The 25,086-nt window shown below is 35.7% G+C and overlaps 1 protein-coding gene across 1 annotated transcript in view; it reads left to right on the top strand.

Annotated features, from left to right (window-relative positions):
- Positions 1–3,678: 3,678 nt before the first annotated feature.
- Positions 3,679–25,086, top strand: part of LOC121443862 (probable ubiquitin carboxyl-terminal hydrolase FAF-X) — a gene marked incomplete at its 3' end in the record, with an annotated part of 122,774 nt that continues 101,366 nt past the window's right edge. The window contains exons 1-5 of the mRNA XM_041645613.1: positions 3,679–3,774; positions 15,053–15,198; positions 16,284–16,363; positions 18,991–19,103; positions 21,724–21,942. Of these exons, the coding sequence (XP_041501547.1) occupies positions 3,679–3,774; positions 15,053–15,198; positions 16,284–16,363; positions 18,991–19,103; positions 21,724–21,942 (654 nt within the window). The remainder of the gene's footprint in view (positions 3,775–15,052; positions 15,199–16,283; positions 16,364–18,990; positions 19,104–21,723; positions 21,943–25,086) is intronic.

Consider the following 25,086-nt stretch of genomic DNA (forward strand, 5'->3'; position numbering starts at 1 on the left):
CTATTAAATTGACAGAAAAGAACTTAATTTTGTAGAATCAGTTTTTCAATTATGTTTTGATTGGCTTGTGGATATAAAATTGTTGAATGTTAATTTAAATAATAGTTGAATTTATGTTTATTTAAATAGTAGTATTCCAGATAACTTTCCTTTTCTGTTCCTATGAGCAGCTGTTGAGCTTTCAATTCCTTCAGTCTTTATTTGACTTTTTTCTAGTGAATGTATAGGATACTCTTATTCGGGGTTTTATTTTGTAGGCCCCTCATTAATGGATAAGTAACATGGCACGTCTTCTCATATACTTATTTAGTACATGTTTTCATACTGGCCCAATGTAAGCTTTTGAGTACATAGTTTTTAAACTTTTTCATTTTTTATAAACCTTTTTATTGTTTTATTTTATATGGATGAATATTTAGCTTGCATATATGTGCACACTGTATGCCTAGTGCTTTCAGAGGACAGAAACAAGTAGTATTTCTCTTGGAACTGGCCAGTAGTAAAGCTTCTGTTTAGATGCTGGAAATCAACCCTTGATTTTCTGTAAGAACAGCCACTGCTCTTAACTGCTGAACCATCTTTCCAGCCTTTCCTTTTGTTATTTAAAAGCAATTAGAACTGGACTGCAGTGGCACAGGCCTTTAATCCCAGCATTCAGGAGGCTGAAGCAGGGGGATCTCCGAGTCCAAAACTAGCCTAGTCTACAGAGGGAGGTCCAGCACAGCCAGGGCTGTTACACTGAGAAATCCTCTCTTGAAAAATGGGAAAAAACAAACAAAAACTACCCTGATTGAATTTAATCACCCTGGTTCAATGCAGTTTATACATAATATAAATAATGAAAAGGGAAAGCCATTTTTTAACAATGACCTTCTTGCAAGAAAATAGGTATGTTCCTCAGTCTTTCTATAGAACAGATTTAAGCCAGTACCAAAACAGACAGATACGAAGCCAGTACCAAAACAGACAGATACGTTGCTCTCGATCTATAGAACAGATTTAAACTAATAACAGAAAGTTACCCTGCCTTAATTTAATGAAAACTTTTTAGTTTTATTAGCAAGACAAACCATAAGAAAACAATAAGATTGTCATGAAATTTTTACATAGGCTGTTTAAATGATTACTCATAGACAACAAAAGTAAGAATTTATAAGATATTATCATCACTATGGAGATAATGGATACATAAGTGTGCATATTTTATCTTTTTTTTTCTTTTCCACTTTTGGTCTATTACTTGTCTAGGATCACATTATTTCCTTTTGGGTGTTTTGTTTTATTTTTTTATTGATATTTATTGAGCTCTACATTTTTCTCTGCTCCCCTACCTGTTTCTTTCCAACCCCCCCCCCTCCTTAAACTCTCTCCCCAGGTCTTTATGTTCCCAGTTTATTCAGGAGATCTTATCTTTTTCTACTTTCTACTTCCCATGTAGATTAGATCTATGTAAATCTCTCTTAGTGTTTTCATTGTTATCTAAGTTCTCTGGGGTTGCGGTTTATAGCCTGGCTTTTCTTTGCTTTATGTTTAAAACCCACCTATAAGTGAGTACGTGTGATAAATATCTTTCTGTGTCTGGGTTATCTCACTCAAACTAATGTTTTCTAGCTCCATCCATTTTCCTGCAAAATTCAAGCTGTTGTAATTTTTTTCTGCTGTGTAGTTCTCTATTATGTAAAATGTACCACATTTTCCTTATCCATTCTTCGGTCGAGGGGCATTTAGGTTGTTTCGAGGTTCTGGCTATGACAAACAAAGCTGCTATGAACATAGTTGAGCACAAGTTCTTGTGGCATGATTGAGCATCCTTTGGATAAATACCCCAAGGTGGTATTACTGGGTCTTGAAGGAGGTTTGTTCCCTAATTTTCTGAAAAACCACCACACTGCTTTCCATAGTGGTTGCACAAGTTGGCATTCCCACCAGCAATGGATGAGGGTAACCCTTCCTCCACAACCTCTCCAGCAAAGGCTATCATTGATGTTTTTGATTCTAGCCACTCTGACAGGTGTAAGATGGTATCTCAGAGTTGTTTTGATTTGCATTTCCCTGATTGCTAAGGAGGTTGAGCATGACCTTAAGTGTCTTTCGGTTATTTTAGATTCCTCTGTTGAGAGTTCTTTGTTTAGGTCTGTACTCCATTTTTTTATTGGATTTTGTGATCTTTTGGTGTCCAATTTCTCAAGTTCTTTGTACATTTTGGAGATCAGACCTCTGTGTGATGTGAGGTTAGTGAAGATCTTTTCCCATTCTGTAGACCTTTGTTTTGTCTTGTTGACTGTGTCCTTTGCTCTACAGAAGCTTTTTTGTTTCAGGAGGTCTCTTTTATTAATTGTTTTTCACAGTGTCTGTGCTTCTGGACTTATATTTAGAAAGTGGTGCTGTGTGCCAATGTATTCAAGTGTATTCCCCACTTTCTCTTCTGTAAGGTTCAGTGTTGCTGGCTTTATGTTGAGGTCTTTGATCCATTTGGACGTTAGTTTTGTATATGGTGATAGGTCACATTATTTCTTGACAATTGTCATTTTGTATTTAAGAAAAATTCATGTTTGTCCTCACCATAATGATGTTTAATATCTAAAAAATTTAGTAAATTTTTCAAAAATTAACTTTTATTGGTTTCCTTTGTTTATGGTTATTACTAAAGTTTATAGTACTTTAACTTATTCTAAAGTTAGACTCTAGGTTATGATTATATTTTGCTTACTTAAGTACATGAAAATGAGCTTTTTTCCTTTTGTGCCTCTTTATTCATAAAAAATATAACCATTTTGTATACGAGAAAAATTAATCCACGAGAAAGACTACATTATTATTATAAAACCGTTATTATTAAATTATTTTACCTATGTATTGGTAACTGATCAATTACCAATATGATCAAACAATTCCTTTGGTTATTCAGTTTTCACTCTATCTAGCTTGCTTTTTGTGATCATGACTTCTTTTAGCTGGAGATGGTTCTTGTGATTATTTCAGGTAAATGTCAGATTATTCCTTTTTACTTTATTTGACTTCCAACACTTGGCTTTTCGTGTGAAACTTGGTTTTCACTAATTGGCACATTATTTTCTTAGAGATATTTAACAAATACCAAGTTCTAACCTTAGAAAGGTGGTCTAGCCCTGTCCAGGCCAAAGTCAGGCTTTATTAGCATCCTTAGAAAAGACAGGAAATTTTATTTTCAGATTTATAGCTTTGGTTAAAAATCACTGTCCTAAATATTTTAAACGTTTTAATCAATGCTATTGTGTTATTTTGCAAAATCTCTCGTCATAATGTAATCCTTTGAGGATTCTAGTGTTATACTTTGGCCTTTACTTAACTGGCAAGTCTTGTTTTCTCGGTAAAACAGTTTATCAGGGTGAGTAAAAATATTGTTAAAATTTTTATTACTTTTGTTTCATTTTTATAATCCTCTATTACAAATTATAGAGATCTTGCTTAAATTTGGAGTGGTCATTAAAGTTGGGTTGATTTCCTATTTGTCTTTTCAATTTTTATTATACTTTTAGGTTATTAAAGTAATTTCTGCAGTATTGTTTGCTCTTGAATTAGAGATTTTAGGGATTGGCACATGCTAGTACTTTCTCTCTTATGAGTAGATTATAATTTCTTCTCTTAGGACAACTCCATAAACAGACAAAACTAGCGAAGGTCTATTCTTTGGTGATCATGACAGTCATGACTCGTGGCTCTCCAGTAGGAGGGAATGAAAACCAGGGGCAGGCTCCTGATGGGCAGTCTCAGTCTTCTTTCCAAAAGAACCAGGTATGATTATAGTATATTTTAGGGTATTGTAGAAAATTAACAATTGGATAATAGTTCTGAACTTTTAACCAAAAAAGTTGTCTCATTGTACTTAAGAAAAATGACTAGCTGTTAGTAACAGGAAAAACTTAAATATTATGTATGCTGAAGACTTGTGTTTACTTTGTTTAAAGATAATTATGAATCTGGAGCAAAATTATTAAGTTACTCATTATAGCTGGTCAGAAGAATAGAGTGAAATAAGCTATTTATGTTCAAGTTCCATGCAAGTTACTAAACTTTAAACTTGTTTCCCTTCATTTGTAAAATAAAAATCAATGAAATATTTGTTTAAGTATTAAGATATACATGAGTATTAAAGTTTTGTTTTGATTTAGATCTCAAAAATTGTTTCTTTTCCTGTCATGGGAGTAAGAATTTTTATTCACAAGTAAGATTTTAGAAAGGACCAATTATCTAATGTTGATAATTTACTTTCATTTTTTGTTATTTATTAACTTATTATGTATGGAAAACAGAAAACATGGAATATATGGAAGTGCATATTTACTTCCACCATTTATGTTATTGGGATTTAACTCAGATTATCTGACTTTGTATGCATCTTTAATCTTCCCGACTCCCTCCCTTCTTTTCTTCTTTCATTCCTTTGTGCAAGTGTATGTGTATGTTTACATTATTCCTCCTTTATCTTGAGCCTATATTTCAACATTTCCAAAGCCACATAAAGAGAAGGTGTCTAAACAGATATGTAAGCACTATGTTAAAAATACCATGAAACTGGGAATTCAATAAGTGTATATACACTATAGATAAATAAAAGTAATATTTTTGTGAAATAAAAAGAACTAATAACACGGTGCAAAACTTAATCCTGGTACTCAAAGATTTTTATTTAAAAATTTTGATCTGTTATTTCTAGGATTGCCACCTAACATTTAGCAACAAGGCACTGCTTTATCTTGCTTAAAACCATATGAAAAATTTTAGTAATTACTTCTGTTTAGTTTTCATTCTTCTTTCTTCTGGATATATAAGTATCTCACATTTCTGGATATTAGTGTTTTTAATTCACTCTCTGCTTTTCTGTGTTGGAACACTAGTCTATTAACAATCCCGTCCATATTTTCCTTCTTTCTTATTATACTATTTATTGCTAATATTTTTTTTATTGCGAAAAGAAGAAAAAAAACATAAACAAAAAAACAAGTTTCCACCTCCTCCCAGCCTCCCATTTCCCTTCCCCTTCTCCCACCCTTCTCCCCCTCCTCCCACCCTTCTCCCCCTACCCCCACTCCTCTCCCCCTCACTCTCCAGTCCAAAGAGCAGTCCGGGTTCCCTGCCCTGTGTTAAGTCCTAGGTCCTCCCCCCTCCGTCCATATCTAGGAAGGTGAACATCCAAACTGGCTAGGCTCCCACAAAGCCAGCACATTAAGTAGGATCAAAACCCCCTGCCATTGTCCTTGGTGTCTCATCAGCCCTCATTGTTCGCCATGTTCAGAGAGTCCGGTTTTATCCCATGCTTTTTCAGTCACAGTCCAGCTGGCCTTGGTGAGCTCCCCGTAGATCAGCTCCACTGTCTCAGTGGGTGGATGCACCCCTCGTGGTCCCGAATTCATTGCTCATGTTCTCCCTCCTTCTGCTCCTCCTTGGGACCTTGGGAGCTCAGTCCAGTGCTCCTGTGTGGGTCTCTGTCTCTATCTCTATCCATCACCAGATAAAGATTCTATGATGATCTGCAAGATATTCGTCAGTATTGCTCTAGGATAGGGTCATTTCAGGTTCCCAATCCTCAGCTGCCCAAGGAACTAACTGGGAACCTCATCTTGGGCACTAGGGAGCCCCTCTAGGGTCAAGTCTCTTGCCCACACTAAAGTGGCTCCCTTAACTAAGAATTGTGGTTCCGTGCTCCCCTATCCACCTTTCCTTTATCCCAATTCTCCTGTTTCCCCAGGTCCCCCCTCCTTCCCTTCTACCTTTTCTCTCCCCATCTCCCCTTACCCCCATCCCACCCCACCCCCAAGATCCCATTTTCTCCCCGGAAATTTGGTCTACTTCCCTTAGCCAAGAGGATAACTATATGTTTTTCCTTGGGTTCACCTTCTTACTTCGCTTCTTTAGGTTCACCTATTGTAGACTCTGTGACCCTTATTTATGGCTAGAAACCAATTACGAGTGAGTACATCCCATGTTCATCTTTTTGGGTCTGGGATACCTCACTCAGGATAGTGTTTTCTATTTCCATCCATTTGCATGCAAAATTCGAGAAGTCATTGTTTTTTACCGCAGCGTAGTACTCTAGCGTGTATATATTCCATACTTTCTTCATCCATTCTTCCATTGAAGGGCATCTAGGTTGTTTCCAGGTTCTGGCTATTACAAATAATACTGCTATGAACATAGTTGAACAAATGCTTTTGTCATTTGATAGAGCCTCTCTTGGGTATATTCCCAAGAGTGGTATTGCTGGGTCCAGGGGTAAGGTGATCCCGAATTTCCTGAGAAACCGAAACACTGACTTCCACAGTGGTTGCACAAGATTGCATTCCCACCAGCAATGGATGAGGGTACCCATTCCTCCACAGCCTCTCCAGCAAAGGTTATCCTTGGTGTTTTTGACTTTAGCCATTCTGACAGGTGTAAGATGATATCTCAAAGTTGTTTTGATTTGCATTTCCCTGATTGGTAAGGAAGTTGAGCACGACCTTAAGTGTCTTTTGGCCATTTGAACTTCTTCTGTTGAGAATTCTATGTTCAGATCAGTGCCCGATTTTTTAATTGGGTTAATTAGCATTTTAAAGTCTAGTTTCTTGAGTTCTCTATATATTTTGGAGATCAGACCTTTGTCTGTTGCGGGGTTGGTGAAGATCTTCTCCCAGTCAGTAGGTTGCCTTTGTGTCTTAATGACCATGTCCTTTGCTTTACAGAAGCTTCTCAGTTTAAGTAGGTCCCATTTATTCAATGTTGCCCTTAATGTCTGTGCTTCTGGGATTATACATAGGAAGCGATCTCCTGTGCCCATCTGTTGTAGGCTATTTCCCACTTTCTCTTCTATCAGGTTCAGTGTGTTTGGGCTGATATTGAGGTCTTTAATCCATTTGGACTTAAGTTTTGTGCACGGTGATAGATAAGGGTCTATTTTCATTCTTCTACAGGTTGACAACCAGTTGTGCCAGCACCATTTGTTGAAGATGCTTTCTTTCTTCCATTGTATACTTTTAGCTCCTTCATCGAAAATGAGGTGTTCATAGGTTTGTGGGATAAAATCCGGGTCTTCTATACAATTCCATTGGTCGACTTCTCTGTTTTTATGCCAGTACCACACTGTTTTCATTACTGTAGCTATGTAATAGAGTTTGAAGTCAGGGATGGTAATGCCTCCAGAAGATCCTTTATTGTATAGGATTGTTCTGGCTATCCTGGGTTTTTTGTTTTTCCATATAAAGTTGATTATTGTCTTCACCAGATCTGGGAAGAATTTTGTTGGGATCTTGATGGGGATTGCATTGAATCTATAAATTGCCTTAGGTAGAATTGCCATTTTTAATATGTTGATCCTCCCAATCCAAGAGCAAGGGAGGTCCATTCATTTTTTGGTATCCTCCTCAATTTCTTTCTTCAATGCCTTAAAGTTCTTGTCCAATAGATCTTTCACTTCCTTGGTTAGATTTACCCCAAGATATTTTATGCTGTTTGTGGCTATCGTGAATGGTGAAGCTTCTCTGATTTCCCTCTCTGCTTCCATATCCTTTGTGTATAAGAGGGCAACTGATTTTTTGGAGTTGATCTTGTATCCTGCCACATTACTAAAGCTGTTTATCAGCTGTAAAAGTTCTTTGGTGAAGTTTTGGGGTCGATTATGTACACTATCATATCATCTGCAAATAACGAAAGTTTAACTTCTTCCTTTCCAATTCGAATCCCCTTGATCCCATTATGTTGTCTTATTGCTATTGCTAGAACTTCAAGCACTATATTGAAGATCTATGGCGAGAGTGGACTGACTTTTCCTGTTCTCTCTCTGTCGTTTGATTAGTTTGACTAGGGGTTTATCAATCTTGTTGATTTTCTCCAGGAACCAGCTTTTTGTTTCATTGATTCTTTGGATTGTTTTCTGTGTTTCTATTTTGTTGATTTCAGCCCTCGATTTGATTATTTCCAGTCGTCTACTCCTCCTAGGTGAGTCTGTTTCTTTTTTTTCTAGAGCTTTCAAGTGGGCTGTTAAGTCTCCAATATGTGCTTTCTCTGTTTTCTTTCGGTGGGCACTTAGTGCTATGAACTTTCCTCTCAGGACTGCTTTCATAGTGTCCCATAAGTTCGAGTATGTTGTTTCTTTATTTTCATTGAATTCAAGGAAGACTTTAATTTCTTTCTTTATTTCTTCCTTAATCCAGGTATGGTTCAGTAGTTGACTGTTCAGTTTCCATGAGTTTGTCGGCTTTCTGGGGGTAGCATTGTTGTTGAATTCTAACTTTAATCCACGGTGATCTGATAAGACACAGGTGGTTACTAATATTTTTTTTGTAACTGTGTAAGTTATCTTTGTTACCAAGTATGTGGTCAATTTTCGAGAAGATTCCATGAGCTGCAGAGAAGAAGGTATATTCTTTCCTCTTTGGGTGGAATAATCTATAGATGTCTGTTAAGTCCATTTGCTTCATTACCTCCATTAATTCTCTAATTTCTCTGTTAGGTTTCTGTCTGATTGACCTGTCCATTGGTGAGAGAGGAGTGTTGAAGTCTCCTACTATTAGTGTGAGCGGTTTGATGTCTGCCTTGAGTTTTAGCAATGTTTCTTTTACGTACGCGGGTGCTTTTATATTCGGGGCATAGATATTCAGGATTGAAACTTCTTCCTGATGAATTGTTCCTGTTATGAGTATAAAATGTCCCTCTCCATCTCTTCTGATTGGTTTAAGTTTGAAGTCAACTTTGTTAGAAATTAGAATGGCCACACGTGCTTGTTTCTTAGGTCCATTTGCTTGATAAGCCTTTTCCCAGCCCTTTACTGTGAGTAAGTGCCTGTCTTTGTGGTTGAGGTGTGTTTCTTGTAGACAGCAGAATGTTGGATCCTGTTTTCGTATCCAATCTCTTAGCCTGTGCCTTTTTATAGGTGAGTTGAGCCCATTGATATTAAGTGATATTAATGACCAGTGGTTGTTAACTCCGGTCACTTTTTTAGTAGTAGGGTTTGTGTGTTTTCCTTCTTTTATTTGCGGTGGTGAAGAGTCTCTAGATGTCTGAGTTATTGTGGTCATTGTTGGAGTCCTAGGTTAGTGATTTTCCTTCTATTATTTTCTGTAAGGCTGGATTTGTGGCTACGTATTGTTTAAATTTGTTTTTATCCTGGAAAATTTTGTTTTTTCCATTTATAGTGAATGAAAGTTTGGCTGGATATAGTAGTCTGGGCTTGCATCGTGGTCTCTTAGTTTTTGGGGAACATCTATCCAGGACCTTCTGGCTTTCACGGTTTCCATAGAGAAGTCAGGTGTAAGTCTGATAGGTTTACCTTTATAAGTAACTTGGCCTTTTTCCTTTGCGGCTCTTAATATTCTTTCTTTATTCTGTATATTTTGTGTTTTGATTATTATATGGCGAGGGGATGTTTTCTTTTGATCCAGCCTATTTGGTGTTCTGTATGCTTCTTGAACCTTCATAGGTACATCTGTCTTCAGGTTGGGAAAGTTTTCTTCTATAATTTTATTAAGTATATTTTCTGTACCGTTGAGCTGCACTTCTTTCCCTTCTTCTACTCCAATTATTCTTAGGTTTGGTCTTTTTATTGTGTCCCATATTTCCTGAATGTTTTGTGATGAGAGTTTGTTGTACTTGCTGTTTTCTTTGATCAGAGTGTTTATTTTCTCTATATTATCCTCAGAATCTGAGATTCTTTCTTCTATCTCTTGTATTCTGTAGTCTCTATTCGTTTACCTAGATTTTCCATGTCCAGCCGGCCCTCTGTTTGTGTTTTCTCCTTTGCCTCCATTTCAGTTTTCAAGTCATGAACTGTTTCCTTTATCTGCTTGATTGTTTTTCCTTGGTTTCCTATGGTATCATTCACTGATTTACTCAATTCCTCGAACTTTCTATTATACTTCTCATCCATTTCTATAAGGGCGTTTTTTATATGCTTTTTAAGTGTATCAATCACTTTCATGAAGTCAGTTTTTTCTACTTCTTCTTGATTAAGGTGTTCATGTCCTCCTGTTGTGGGGTCACTGGCTTCTGGTGGTTTCGTGTTGTTTTTCAGATTGTTGGGAGAATTCCTGCATTGGCGTCTGCCCATCTCTTCCTCCCAATACTCCCATTTGGATCTTCTTTTACAGGATCAGGTCTTCTTGCCCACTGATGTACCTTCCCATTGATATCACTGCCCAGAGATGTTTCTCCACAATGATGTTTCACTCGGTGCCCAGATCGAAACTCCACGCTGCTTGGTTAGCTCGCGAACAAAGGGCCCACCCTGCTCGCTGCGGGCAGGCTATGGGAACAAAGGAGCTACCGGCCACCCCTTTGTCCTCCCGGTTCGGATTCGGTCCCAACGTCCTAGCAGGCTGGGCAGGGAGGCGCTATGCCCCAAAGGAGGGAGGGAGGGAGCGAGACAGGGGGTGTGGGGATCTGGATGTTGGCTGAATGGGATAGGAAGAGAGAGGCGGTTTGGGCAGTATAGCCCCTGTAGGATGGCCAGGAAGTGTGGGCGGGCTGAGGTATGATCCCAGCTGCCGCAGCACTCACTCACCACAATGATGTTTCACTCGGTGCCCAGATCGAAACTCCGCGCTGCTTGGTTAGCTCGCGAACAAAGGGCCCACCCTGCTCGCTGTGGGCAGGCTATGGGAACAAAGGAGCTACCGGCCACCCCTTTGTCCTCCCGGTTCGGATTTGGTCCCAGCGCCCTAGCAGGCTGGGCAGGGAGGCGCTATGCCCCAAAGGAGGGAGGGAGGGAGGGAGACAGGGGGTGTGGGATCTGGATGTAAGCTGAATGGGATAGGAAGAGAGAGGCGGTTTGGGCAGTATAGCCCCTGTCTATTGCTAATATTTTATTTTGTTTTTAAAAATTTTCATCTCCTGGTTTTTATTTTTGCTCACCTTGCTGTCTTTATTTGTTAGAACCCTTCATTTTTTAATGGTTATTTTAAATTTACAATTTTTTTATTGATTTTACAGTCTCTGCAATTCTGAGGATAAATAAATACTTAATTTCCAGTCAGACTTACTCTCTCTCCAACATGATCTTCCATATGGCTTGAAATTTGCAGTTGAAATGTGAACATACTGTGTGAAAACAAACTTCTTAATAAATCCTTTGTGGTGATAAGTTTGTAGGAAAATAGAATAGTGGTTCAGTTTCAGTATTTTGATTTCTAACCATTTACATTTCTGAGCTTCTTACTGTCCTTTTCTACCCTCTAAGTTGGCTATAGAGAGCTTGCACTCCCACCAGCAATGCAGGAGTGTTCCCTTTACCCCATAACCTCTCCAGGATAAGTTGTCATTTTAATCTTGGCCGTTCTGACATGTGTAAGATGTGACCTCAGAGTTGTTTAGATTTTCACTCCTCTGATGACTAAGGATGTTGAACATTTCCTTATCAACTTAATAAATTTTTAGTTATTATCTTCCTTTTACATTTAGAGCATTTTATAAGTATTCACTTACGAATTATTCTAGAAACCTTCAATTTCTGAAAGTCCCCCTCTGTTAATTTAATGCAACCCTTTACAGCTTCATAGTTACTTTAAGTATAGAAATGTTAACCGCCCTATTTATAGATGTGTTTTTTCTGAATAGATTGTGTTGGAGACTTCAATTGATTCATGAAGATAATTCAATATGGATAGATAAAGTAATAGCCTTTTATACTAGTGATGTACTTTTTTCTGTTTGGATTACAGAGTTTTAGGGATCAAACTTCATAGCCTTATTCATTGCTAAATAACTACACTGCTTATGAGCTATAATCCTGTGTTCAGAAATTGTTCATTCTTTTAAGTCATGATACTTAGAACCTTTTTCTAATTTGGTGATTCTCATCTCCCTATTGTATAAACTGTACTTTGTGAGAATGCTAGAAAACTACTTCTTTAGAGCACTCCATTCTAGACTTTTATCATTCAGAAGTGCAACACCTGAACATTCTGAATGTTTCTTTCCCAGAAATAAAAAAATTTGAGTAAAGTTTTGCAGATTATTCATGTGACTTGTCATTTCAGTGAATTTTGATAAGTAGTATTAACTGGTTTGGTTATTAATTTTTTGATAGCTAATATTAACTATAATTCTTTTTTTTTTTTTTGGTTTTTCGAGACAGGGTTTCTCTGTGGTTTTGGAGCCTGTCCTGGAACTAGCTCTTGTAGACCAGGCTGGTCTCGAACTCACAGAGATCCGCCTACCTCTGCCTCCCGAGTGCTGGGATTAAAGGCGTGCGCCACCACCGTCCGGCTATAACTATAATTCTTATCTCTATTGTTGACCAAATTGATTGATTTAACATAACTATTTCTTTTGTTTTTTAAGTATATTGTAGTTGATTAGTATTTTTCTTTTCTTTCTTTTTTTTTCACATTTTTTATTGCTCTACATATTTCTATGTTCTACTCCCTGCCTCTCTCCTTCCCCCTCAAACCTTTCCTAAGGTCCCCATGCTTCCAATTTTCTTTCTCAGGAGACCTTGTCTTTTTCTACTTTCTACTTCCCATGTAGGTTAGATTTATGTAAGTCTCTCTTAGTGTCCTCATTGTTATCTAAGTTCTCTGGGGTTGGGGTTTATAGACTGGCTTTTCTTTGCTCTATGTTTAAAACCCACCTATAAGTGAGTACGTGTGATAAATGTCTCTCTGTGTCTGAGTTATCTCACTCAAAATAATGTTTTCTAGCTCCATCCATTTTCCTGCAAAATTCAAGCTGTTATAATTTTTTTTCTGCTGTGTAGTTCTCCATTATGTAAAATGTACCACATTTTCCTATCCATTCTTCAATAGAGGCGCATTTAGGTTGTTTCCAGGTTCTGGCTTTGACAAACAAAGCTGCTATTAACATAGTTGAGCACATGCCCTTGTGGCAAGATTGAGCATCCTTTGGGTGTATACCCAAAAGTGGTATTACTGGGTCTTGAGGAAGGTTTGTTCCATAATTTTCTGAGAAATCGCTGCACTGACATCTAGCTTGCATTCCCACCATCAATGCAGAACTGTTCCCTTTTCCCCACCACCTCTCCAGCAAAAGTTGTCATCAGTGTTTTTGATCTTGGCCATTTTTACGTGTGTAAGGTGGTATCTCAGAGTTGTTTTGATTTGCATTTCTCTGATGACTAAGGATGTTTGTAGTTATCAGAGCCACTGGCTGCAGCCCGGCTCTCTGCTAGCTTTACCCGAAATAATTAACCAATGAAAGAAACACATAGAAAGAAGACTCACCTACATCAGATGTTGAACATTTCCTTAAGTTTCTTTCAGCCATTTTAGAGTCCTCTGTTGAGAGTTCTCTGTTTAGGTCTCTACTCCATTTTTTTTATTGGATTTTGTGATCTTTTGGTGTCCAATTTCTTGAGTTCTTTCTATATTTTGCAGATCAGTCCTCTGTGTGATATGGGGTTAGTGAAGATCTTTTCCCATTCTGTAGGCTGTCGTTTTGTCTTGTTGACCATGTCCTTTGCTTTAAAGAAGCTTTTCCGGTTCAGGAGGTCCCATTTATTAATTGTTTTTCTCAGTTTCTGTGCTGCTGGTGTTATATTTAGGAAGTAGTTCCCTGTGCCAGTGCATTCAAGTGTACTTCCCACTTTCTCTTCTGTAAGGTTCAGTGTGGCTGGCTTTATGTTGAGGTCTTTAATCCATTTGGACTTGAGTTTTGTGCATGGTGATAGATATTGGTCTATTTTCATCCTTCTGCATGTTGATGATATCCAGTTACGCCATCACCACTTGTTAAATATGCTTTCTTTTTTTCCATTTGATATTTTTTGCTTCTTTATCAAAAGATCGGGTGTTCAAAGTTGTGTAGATTGATATCTGGGTCTTCTGTTTGGTTCCATTCGTCTTCCTGTGTGTTTTTATGCCTATACCAGCCTGTTTTCAGTACTGTAGCTCTGTAGTAGAGTTTGAAGTCAGGGATTGTGATGTCTCTAGAAGGTCTTTTATTGTACAGGATTGTTTTGGTTATCCTGGGTCTTTTGTTTTTCCATATAAAGTTGATTATTGTCCTCTCAAGATCTGTGAAGAATTTTGCTGGGCATTGTGTTGAATCTGTAGATTGCTTTTGGTAAGATTGCCATTTTTACTATGTTAATTCTACCTACCCAAGGTGTGGGATATCTTTCTACTTTCTGGTGTCCTTTTCAATTTCTTTCTTCAAAGATTTAAAGTTCTTGTCATACAAGACTTTCACTTGTTTGGTTAGAGTAATTTCAACATATTTTATGCTATTTGTGGCTATTTCTGAAGAGTATTGATTCTCTGATTGCTTCCACAGCCCTTATTTCATCTTTGTTAAAGAGGGCTACTGATTTTTAAAGCTAATTTTGTATCCTGCTACATTGCTGAAAGTATTTATAAGTTGTAGAAGTTCCTTGGTAGAATTTTTGCGATCACTTAAATAAACTTCCGTATCATCAGCAAACAGTGAGAGTTTGACTTCTTCTCTTCTAATTTGTAACCCCTTGATCTCCCTTTGGTGTCTTATTGCTGTAGCTAGGACCATAAGAACTATATTGAATATATATAGAGAGAGTGGACAACCTTGTCTTATTCCTGATTTCAATGGAAGCACTGGGAGTTTCTTTCCATGTAGTTTTATGTTGGCTGTTGGCTTGCTGATTATTCACTTAATTATGTTTAGGTATGTTCCTTGTTTCCCTGCTCTCTCCAAGACCTTTATCATGAAGGGGTTTTATATTTTGTCAAAAGCATGTTTCTAGTTATTAGTTATGTCATGGTATGTGTGTGGTGACAAATGAACGTTTTAAAGTCTTAAAGTTTTGTGAATAAAGTTAACTACAACTATTTATACTAGTAGTAATCATTTTAAAAAGTGTTCTCTAAGTTAGCTTAATTAATACAGTGCTATATAATAATTATTATTTTTAATCTTGTGGGAAATAGCATTCATGATGATGGAAAGGGGCAGAGATCAGTAGTACTACCCCAGTTTAATTAAATACAGAGATAATATATATCAGATAATAAGTAAGCCTATCCTAGATATATATTGATATGTGAATTGCTAAGTCCTGTACATGTGTTTATAAATAGTTAAGTCTGGGATTTTTTAACTTTTAATTAAGATCTCATCATCTGACTCTTCCAATGAGAATTCTCCAGTGACTCTTCCAGATGAACAAGGTCAAGGTGATGCTCCACCACAGCATGAAGATGAAGATCTTTCATTTCCCCATGCTGACCTGGCAAAGTTGGAAGATTTGGTCAACAGGTGCATTTATTTTTATCTGTATGCATACTGATGTAATGACTTGAAAGAAAAAACTGCTTTTGACCAAAAAATTAATTGGTATTAAATAAGAGGAAAGGGGAGGGTCAGTGGATAATACTAATTTAGGAGATTTTTTTATTCCTTTTCTGTGGTTTTCCCTTTGTGCACACTCTGTTCTACCCATAATACTCTCTTTTTTAGTTTTGTTGCTAATTGTACTCTGTTAGTACATTTATTGATACATTAGGTTACTAGAAAATATGCATAACTACAGAAAGAAGAAGCTACATTTGCTATTTAACATGTCTAATAAATCTGTCAAACTGATATTTAAAGGTCAGGAGTTAAACTTCCTTTTTGTTTGTCTAACACAGCCAACTTGATTTCATTCCACATATTCTTTTAAGTTGTTGAGCATATTTTCTTAGTTTTGAGAAGTTCCCTGCTTTCCAAACCCCTGGTTCTTAACACCTTTGATTGAGAGAATATACCTCTTTTTCTTGCTCTAATGAAGTAAAGTTCTGCTGCAACGTGTCCCTATATAGAACCTTCTAAGTAAGTTGTCAGGCTTGCCCACTCACCCATTGTTGGTAAATGAAGTATGTAGCTACATCTTCAAAAATCCCTGATTCCTGAATCAAGTAATAAGGAGATAGATGCCATCATCACATTATCATCAAAAACTGTTATGACAAAAGGCTCCAGATAATCTTGGTAGCTTTTATGGCACATAGCACGCAAGGGCACCCAAAAGACTCACATTCTCTTAACATCCTCTTCCTTTAAAAAAAAAATTGAAAGAACACTTTCCTTTCTAACTACAGGCATTAGCAATTGAATTTTGTTTTGTTTTTTGTTAAGAATGATGAGTTATTTGTTATTTGATATTATCTTTAAAAGTTTATATAGATTATAATGTATATCTTTAATGCCACGAAAGGAGATGTTTGCAGGATTTTCCTTTAAATCTAAAAGGATTTTGTTTGTTGTTTGTTTCACTCTTTATCCTACTAAAAGCACTCTACATAACTTAAAGTGTTTGAGTAATGTTCTGAAAAATAATCTTATTTTATAATCATTATTAGACCTCAATGGGTGGTTCCTGTTGTGCCAAAGGGAGAATTAGAAGTACTTTTAGAAGCTTCTATTGATCTTAGTAAAAAAGGTGAGTTTCACATGTTCCCATTCTTTTCATAGTATATGCTTTTTATATATGTAAATAATATTTTTGAAGGTTTTGTTTTTTTTCTATTACAAAGTTAAATATTTGTGATTTTCAGTCAATATCAATAAACTTCCTGGTAAGGCTAAGTGTGTATATATATATATATATATATATATATATATATATATATATATATATATATATGGGCATTCATTCACTGAGAGTAAGGAGTCAGGAAAAACTTTAGAGGAATTATCTCTACTCTAAGAACTAAGAAGCTAGGTGCTCTGCATGTGACAGCAGAAGCATCTCTTAGTTCTCTAGCCACTATAATTAGTATCGACAAAATAGGTATTTTCCATGTTACTCATTATGTTTATTAACGGGGTTAGTTTTATTGATATCCTATATGTTTAGAAATCTGTGTCAGCCTTAGTGACATTTATTCACTTAAACATGTCTTACACCCTCCTTACAATTATAAATAATGAAGAAGGAAAGTATTTTGATCTCACCTAAACTTTTATGTTTAGTTGTAGTGACCTGGTCAGGGAAATGAAATGGAAAATTAAACTTTTGTCCACATATTTTTGGAGAGCCTGAGGCTGTTGCAAACTTTATAGAGTGGTTCTGAACCGTCTAATCTGTAACACTTTAGTACAGTTCTTCATATTGTGGTGGCTCCAATCATAAAATATTTTTGTCCTTATTTTATAACCATAAGTTTTTTATGGTTAAGGATCATAATTTCAAGTTTTTTGGAGATGGAGGTTTGCCAAAGGGGTTGAGACCCGGAGATAGAAAACTGCTGATCTGTAGTCATTTTCACATTACATTAGATTAGTCTTAAGGTTGATACATAGAGGTTAAGGCCTATTTAAACATTGGACCATAGGATTTCAAAATGCCAGTAGGAAAATGGCCAGAGGAATTGAATATGGAGTGGATTTTAAAAAAAAATGAATTTTAAAAAACATGAAAAATATTTAACATGACAAATAAAAAGCAATCTGAACTTGTAAAATTTGAAGCAGGATTTTATGTGTACTTACATGTTTCTAAGAAGGCAATAAAGTTTAATTCACATTCATTTTAAATTATAATACACATTAAGGATTATTTACAATTTAAAAGTTTTGCTTTTTGATAGCTATATAATTTCTTGTATTTTTGGTGAAATTTAGATTTAAGGCATTGAGACATTTATTTATAAAATTATTTCAGCAAAAATTACCCAAACATGCTATTTTATTGACTAGAATGCCAGTAAATAAAATTATGTGATAATGAAAGCCCCTGATATTTTTTGAAAATTGTTTTTCCATTACTACTACATGTATATTTTCTAATAAATATTCTTACATGTTTGCTTTCTTTAATGAAGAAAAAGAGGTCTTTTGTTTTTCAAAAGGAACATGGATATTTTGAAATATGGGGTCTTTTGCCGTGAAGCAACCACAGGAAAAGAAATAATAAAGTCTAGTTTTTACTTTTGCAGCATAGCTGTAGTTTAAATTTTTATCTGTGTCTGTATGTACAGGTGAGCATGTGTGTATGATTGTACATAGAGAGGACAGAGAAGACCTGACATTTGGGAATGTCAGTCTTAGCACTTGTCACGTAGTTTAGGGAGCTCCAGGAATCTTTTTTTCCCCCCAGGAATCTTTTTATCCTCTCCAAGCACTGAGATTACATGTTATTTTTGTATAAACTTAGGAATCAAACTTAGGTCTTAGACGTATAAGTTAAAGACATTACTAACTGAATTATGTCCTAGATCCTAGAATGGACAGGTTTTTTTTTCTGTTTTATCATGTCAGGTATTGTGCATTCTTACCACTGATTAGGAATTTGTATAATATTCTTTACTTTTTAAGTCTTCAAAGGCAAACGATAAACCAACTTAATGTAATGATCATTTTTCAAGTCCTTGAAATGAGATGGCATATTTATATATCTTTGGTCCTTGTGTCAATTTTTTCAATCAGATCTATACATGTATATCTGTCTCTATGGGGAAATATGCCTATGACTTGAGGAGTCCATGAAGGCCAGAAGGTATAGGATACCCTGGAGCTAGAGTTACTAGTGTTTTATGAATCTGTGGTGGAAGTGTTGGGACTTAAACAATGTTTTTTCCAAAAACAGTACATTCATTCTTTTAACTGGTGACGTATCTCTTTAGCAACTGTAGAGAGATCTTCTTAATTCAGAAGATGTCACATACGTACAGGGCATTTTACAGTACAGTGTAAGCTGAACCAGAATTCTAAATTATGCTTGATAATGATTCACTTTCAGTTTATAGGGCTTTCCCTTATTTTGGGGCATCATGTGAAGCAGAGATGCCTTTCTTTTTAAGTAGTGTTTTAGGTTTAACTGACATCAGAAAATGTTAAGCTACATGATGTTCTGAGACATTTTCAGTTGTTGCAATTCCTTGATGAGTTTTTCATGTAGTTTTTCTGAATTCTATCCTGAGTTTTTATATTAATGCTAATTCTCTCAAACACTATATAATATTCTATGTGGATTAGAAAACACACCAGTTTCTAACAGTATGTTATATGTAGTCACAAACTTGGCTATAGGAATGTTTTTATCTGTTTTATTATACTTTTTCATAGGCCTTGATGCTAAAAGTGAAGCTTGTCAGCGTTTTTTTCGAGATGTTTTAACTGTATCTTTTACCAAAATACTTATGGATGAGGCACTGAGTGGATGGAAATTTGAAATTCATGTGAGTTTTGTAAAAGGGAGATTTGGTTTTATATAATGATTTCTATGAGTCTGTTTGAAAAATATTATTGGTAATAATAATAAAGTATCAACTTTATTAATAGGTGTGATATAATTTGGAAGGAGGAGTTTTTTTTTTAGGTAAATCTTGCGTGGGGTTTTAAGTACAGTTTTAAATAAAATCTGCCTCTAGGAATTCAAGTATCTTGTAACAATATAGTTTACCAGATGTGTGATAGTATTGATTCTAAGTTATCCACAGTTGTGTTTATTTTTAAAATATATTTCTAAATTGGGGAATAATGTCTCAATATAGCTGAAACACTAACTGATAATGATAAAATTACTTAGCAGTTTTCATGTAGAAGCAAGCAAAGAAACTTATACTTACCTTGACCCTGGAAGATAAAAGTTTAATTTTCTTTTTGAAATATAAGTCACAAATTAATACTAAAATATTTTGGAAGTTCAAACTTTAATTTTGACACTGAAAACGTCAAACATAATTTTGTATTCTCAGATGGATTATAGCTTAGAACAGAAATAACTTAAACTACTATTGATCCATCATAAGATTTCATTTTTCTTTTATTTTTTTAATTTATTTATTTTTTATTGAAAATTTCTGGGCTGGAGAGATGGCTCAGTGGTTAAGAGCATTGCCTGCTCTTCCAAAGGTCCTGAGTTCAATTCCCAGCAACCACATGGTGGCTCACAACCATCTGTAAAGATGTCTGGCGCCCTCATCTGGCCTTCAGACATACAGACAGAATAGTGTATACATAATAAATAAATAAATAAATAAATAAATAAATAAATAAATAGTAGCAGATCTTTAAAAAAAAAAAAAGAAAATTTCCACCTCCTTCCCTCCTCCCACAAAATCTCATTATGTGATGGTTGTGAACCACCATGTGGTTGCTGGGAATTGAACTCAGTACCTTGGGAAAGCAGGCAGTGCTCTTAACCGCTGAGCCATCTTTTCCTGCATCTCAGTTTTCTTTTTTCTTTTTTTTTTGTTTATTCATATTGCTCTCTTTTTTTTCCATTTTTTATTGAGAAAAGGAGAAAAAAAACAAGTTTCCACCTCCTCCCAGCCTCTCATTTCCCTCCCCCTCCTCCCACCCTTCTCCCCTTTCCCCCCACTCCTCTCCCCCTCCCTCTCCAGTCCAAAGAGCAGTCAGGGTTCCCTGCCCTGTGGTAAGTCCTAGGTCCTCCCCTCTCCGTCCATTTCTAGGAAGGTGAACATCCAAACTGGCTAGGCTCAGACCCAAAAAGATGAATATGGGATGTACTCACTCATAATTGGTTTCTAGCCATAAACAAGGGTCACGGAGTCTACAATTGGTGATCCCAAAGAAGCTAAGTAAGAAGGTGAACCAAAGGAAAAACATATAGTTGTCCTCTTGGCTATGGGAAGTAGACAAAATGGCCAGGGAGAAAATTGAGATCTTGGGGGTGGGGTGGGATGGGGGTAAGTGGAGATGGGGAGAGAAAAGGGAGAAGGGGAGAATGGGGGGAACTTGGGGAAAAAGGAGGATTGGGATAAAGGAAGGTTGGATAGGGGAGCACGGAAGCACAATTCTTAGTTAAGGGAGCCACCTTAGAGTTGGCAAGAGACTTGAACTTAGAGTTGGCAAGAGACTTGAACTTAGACTTGGCAAGAGACTCAGTTTTCTTTTAATGACAATATAGAAGTCTTTTTAACAAGTTACTGAATGACAAGGCAGTCATTTATGAACTGCAAGTAACCATGAGTTGTGAAACATACATATTTTTTATGGGCAGAATGTCACTTAAATTTTTCAAAAATGGCCAGGGCCTGCGTGTGTGTGTGTGTGTGTGTGTGTGTGTGTGTGTGTGTGTGTGTGTGTGTGTGTGTGTTTTGGTTTTTTGAGACAGGGTTTCTCTGTGGCTTTGGAGCCTGTCCTGGAACTAGCTTTTGTAGAACAGGCTGGTCTCGAACTCACAGAGATCCGCCTGCCTCTGCCTCCCGAGTGCTGGGATTAAAGGCCTGCACCACCATCGCCTGGCTATATGTGTGTTTATGCAGACGTGCTGTAAACTTCAGAATTTACTTTTTAATTGTCAGTTAATGCAAAGTTTGGAAGTAATGTTTGATTTATCAATTAAGACTTAATGTTTGTAGTGAATAAAGAATGTTTAGACTTTTGATTTTTGCTTCTAGACTGCAACATACCAGGGTGAGAAAATACTGTTGCATTTATTTTGTGTACACAGTGTAGTTAGTTATAAGCAATCCATTGCTGATACATCATTAGAAATCTTTTTTAGGTTTTATTTTAATATTCTCATATGACATAGAATTTTTATATCACTGGGCTCATTATACAGTTGAACTGGCCTAAAATCTTCCTGTTTATATTTTCTAAGTGCTAAGATTGCAGGTGGTTCTGAAACATAAAATTATACAGTGAATTGAATATTACTATAATGAAAATGTTAATTTGTTCACAGTAGTGCTGTGTAAGAAATTTCACATAATTACTGCAGAAATGAATGAAAAGATGATTAACAAGAATGAAATTTTCTGTATGTGAAATTGTAGTCTGTTCTTAATGTAAACCATATTGTCTCCCTAACTATTACTTGTTTAACAGAGGTATATTATTAACAATACCCATCGCCTAGTGGAGCTTTGTGTGACGAAGTTGTCTCAGGACTGCTGTCTGTTTCTAGAACTTCTAGCAATGGCCTTAAATCCTCATTGCAAATTTCATATCTGTAATGGTGCACGTCCTTGTGAGTCAGTGTCCTCAAGTGTTCAGTTTCCTGAAGATGAACTCTTTGCCTGTTCTCCAGACCTACGTTTACCAAAAGTATGTTGGTTTGTTTTAAAGATCCAGTATTAACTATTTTTAGCATTTGTTATATATAAATACTGCTACAAACTTGCATTTAAATAAAATGTACTGCTTAAAATAACAATAGCCAATCTAAATATGTAACCTTGCTTTATGCAGTTTTTTTATTTAATGTGTATTGTTGGTTCATAATCATGGAATTCCTGGTAACATTATAACTAAAACCTGAAGAAAACATATAACACACTAACTAATTGATTGATAAGTATGCTTGCTGAAAATTAATTTATATTTTTTTCTCAGGGAAAAATGATTCTTTGTATTTATTAATTTTGTGTTTCCTCTGATGTTAGACAATTTAACTACTATAGGACAAATATTGACTGCATGTTGTCTTCTTTGTGCTTTAAGTCCGCATGTACATGCATGTGTGTGTTTGTGTGTATATGTTCTTAAAAAACAAAAAATACTTTTTAATAGATGCTGAAAATTCACATTTAAATTTCCATTTTCACTTACCATTAGGCAGTTATTAGAATTTGATTCTCTAAAAGTAAATCTTAGTGTTCATCAAAATGTGAATATTGAATCAAGTAATAATTATTTTATTCTTAACTTGAAATGAAAGTTGTGCTTTATACTAGTAAATGTTATAACATGTTCATTAAGCAAGAAAATACTTTCTCATCTAAAGAACTAAAAATACTTATTAATAGATTTGTAGATTTTTTTATGTCTTAGTGTCACTTTTAATGGGTTTGTGGTGTCTCAAATATAGTTGAACTATGTAGAATAACCAACCATTTTTTAAAAAAGCATACAAAGAATAATACAGTTTTATCATGTGAACACATACACAGAAATAAAATCTAAGAGGGAATATAAAGTGATAGAGTACATCTTTTAAAAAGTAGGAAATTTTGTGCCTTGTTTTTTTTTAACTGTATATCTGTTCTTGTATAATATTTGAAACTTAGACATTAATATTATCTTGGCCATGAAATGTAAAAAAATTGGCATTCCTAATCTTAAAAACATTTTGTTACTACATTGAGTATTACATTAACTTTGATTCTTCTCTAGTGTGACCATTGTTATGTTGAAATAATTGTTGGGTGCTTAGGTGGTTGGATTTTGCTTGTTACTGGTTTTTGCATTAACAGATTATTTTGGTTTTCTGGTGTTTTATTCTGTTAATGTGATACATCATATTGGTTAGTAGTTAAATATTGAAATATGATTGCCCTCAGGAAGAATACGCTTTGGTCCTTGATCATTTTGTTGGAGTTTCTTCCAGCCCATACTGATAGACTATCAATAGTTATGGCCCTGAATCTCATATTGTCTTGTTTTCACTTAATCTGTGGAGGGATCACAGGCTTTTGTCAACACACACCCAGCTATTGAGTTCTTAATTACTAATTCAATAATATTCTCTAGTGTAGGATTAGTTTGGATAATTCTAGAAGTTTCTTCTTTTATCCAGTTTATCTAATTCATTACACTAAAGTACTACAATTGTTTTATTTCTGTAGAACTTGTAATGCCTATAATCAGACTTGGCTTTATCCATTTTTCTTGATGCTTTTCATATTCTTCTCTACATTTATTTCCATTGTATACATTCAAATGTGTTCCATTTTCTTCCAACTTTGTGTTTGGTTTTTCCTTTTGGTTCATAGTGTGGACCTGGGGGGGGTGTAATTTATTTGTACAGTGCCTTTCTAGCATGCCCAAAGTTGAGTTAAAACATTAGCACTGTAGAAGAAAAGAATAAGATGTGGCTGAGTTGCCGGTTTGAAACCCTTTTTCTCATAATTCTAGACTTCCCCCTACAATAACTTTTTTGCATCCTATGTTTGATTTTTTTACTTGTTTTAATTATCTTAATTTCAGTTGTCTTTTGCTCTTTGAGAGATAGATTGTTTCTAATGTATAATTTAATTTCTGTTTTATTTATAATTACGCTTTTTTCTTTTGATTTCTTGTTTCATTGCATTATGTTCTGAAAAACATTCTGTTTTATTAGTCTTGGATATTATCTTGTGATGTAGTGTAGGCTGATAAATGCTTCATCGGCTCTTGGGAAAGCATCTTCTGTTAATTTGTGGGGGAATGTGTGCTTGTTTTGTAGATTCTCCTGAACTTTTTTTTTTTTTTGATTTTTCGAGACAGGGTTTCTCCATAGCTTTTGGTTCCTGTCCTGGAACTAGCTCTTGTAGACCAGGCTGGCCTTGAACTCAGAGACCCTCCTGCCTCTGCCTCCTGGGATTAAAGGCGTGCGCAACCACTGCCCGGCTTCTCCTGAACTTTTGTATGACTGTTACCCATCATTAAAGTATGGTATTTAATGTTCTGACCAGTTCTCAATTCAGTTTGTGAATATTTGTTTCTTACAGTTGGTAGCTCTGCATTTTGGTACATATTTTGTCTGCTATAATATTTTTACTGTGTTGGTATAGGTTTTGGAAGTTTAGAGTAGAATATAGAGGCCCAAAATAAAATGTGGGGAAATTATATCTTGAAAAAATACCATACAGGTTTATTTTAAATTTGTCTTTCAGATTGGTTTGTTTCATTCTCCTTTCTCTAAAACTTTCAAATATGTAATTAATCCTGATTTGCAGGGTTCCTAATGATGATTCTGAGTTTATATGGATATGCATCTTTCTTAAGGTTCTTTTCTGGTATCTTAGTTACTTTTTTATTGCTGTAAAATGACACCATGACCATGGCAGCTATGAAAGAAAGCATTTAATTAGAGGCTTTCTTATAGTTTCAGAGATCTAGTCCATGACCATTGTGGTGGGGAGTGTGGGAGCAGGCAGACTGAATCAACAGCTAAAAGCTCACACATCTGATCTGTAAGTTATACACAGAGTGAGACACTTTGCTTGATGTCTTGAAACATCAAAGCCAGTGACACACCCCCAGCAAGGTCACACCTTCTTCAACAAGGCCATACTAACAACCTTTCATAAACAGTTCACCCAGTAGGACCAAATATTTAGATGTATGTGTCTGTGGGGATCATCTTATTCAAACCGCCAAATCTACTTTCTGTTTCTTGGTCATGATTTCACAGTAATGCGTATGAGTTCTTGCTTGTGTCTTCTTAGATTTTTATGACTTCTTAAATTTATATATTTCTGTTCTCAA

Source organism: Microtus oregoni, unplaced genomic scaffold (assembly GCF_018167655.1).
Source record: "Microtus oregoni isolate MIOR12 unplaced genomic scaffold, Mior012 000113F_ref0000058, whole genome shotgun sequence".
NCBI lineage: Eukaryota > Metazoa > Chordata > Mammalia > Rodentia > Cricetidae > Microtus > Microtus oregoni.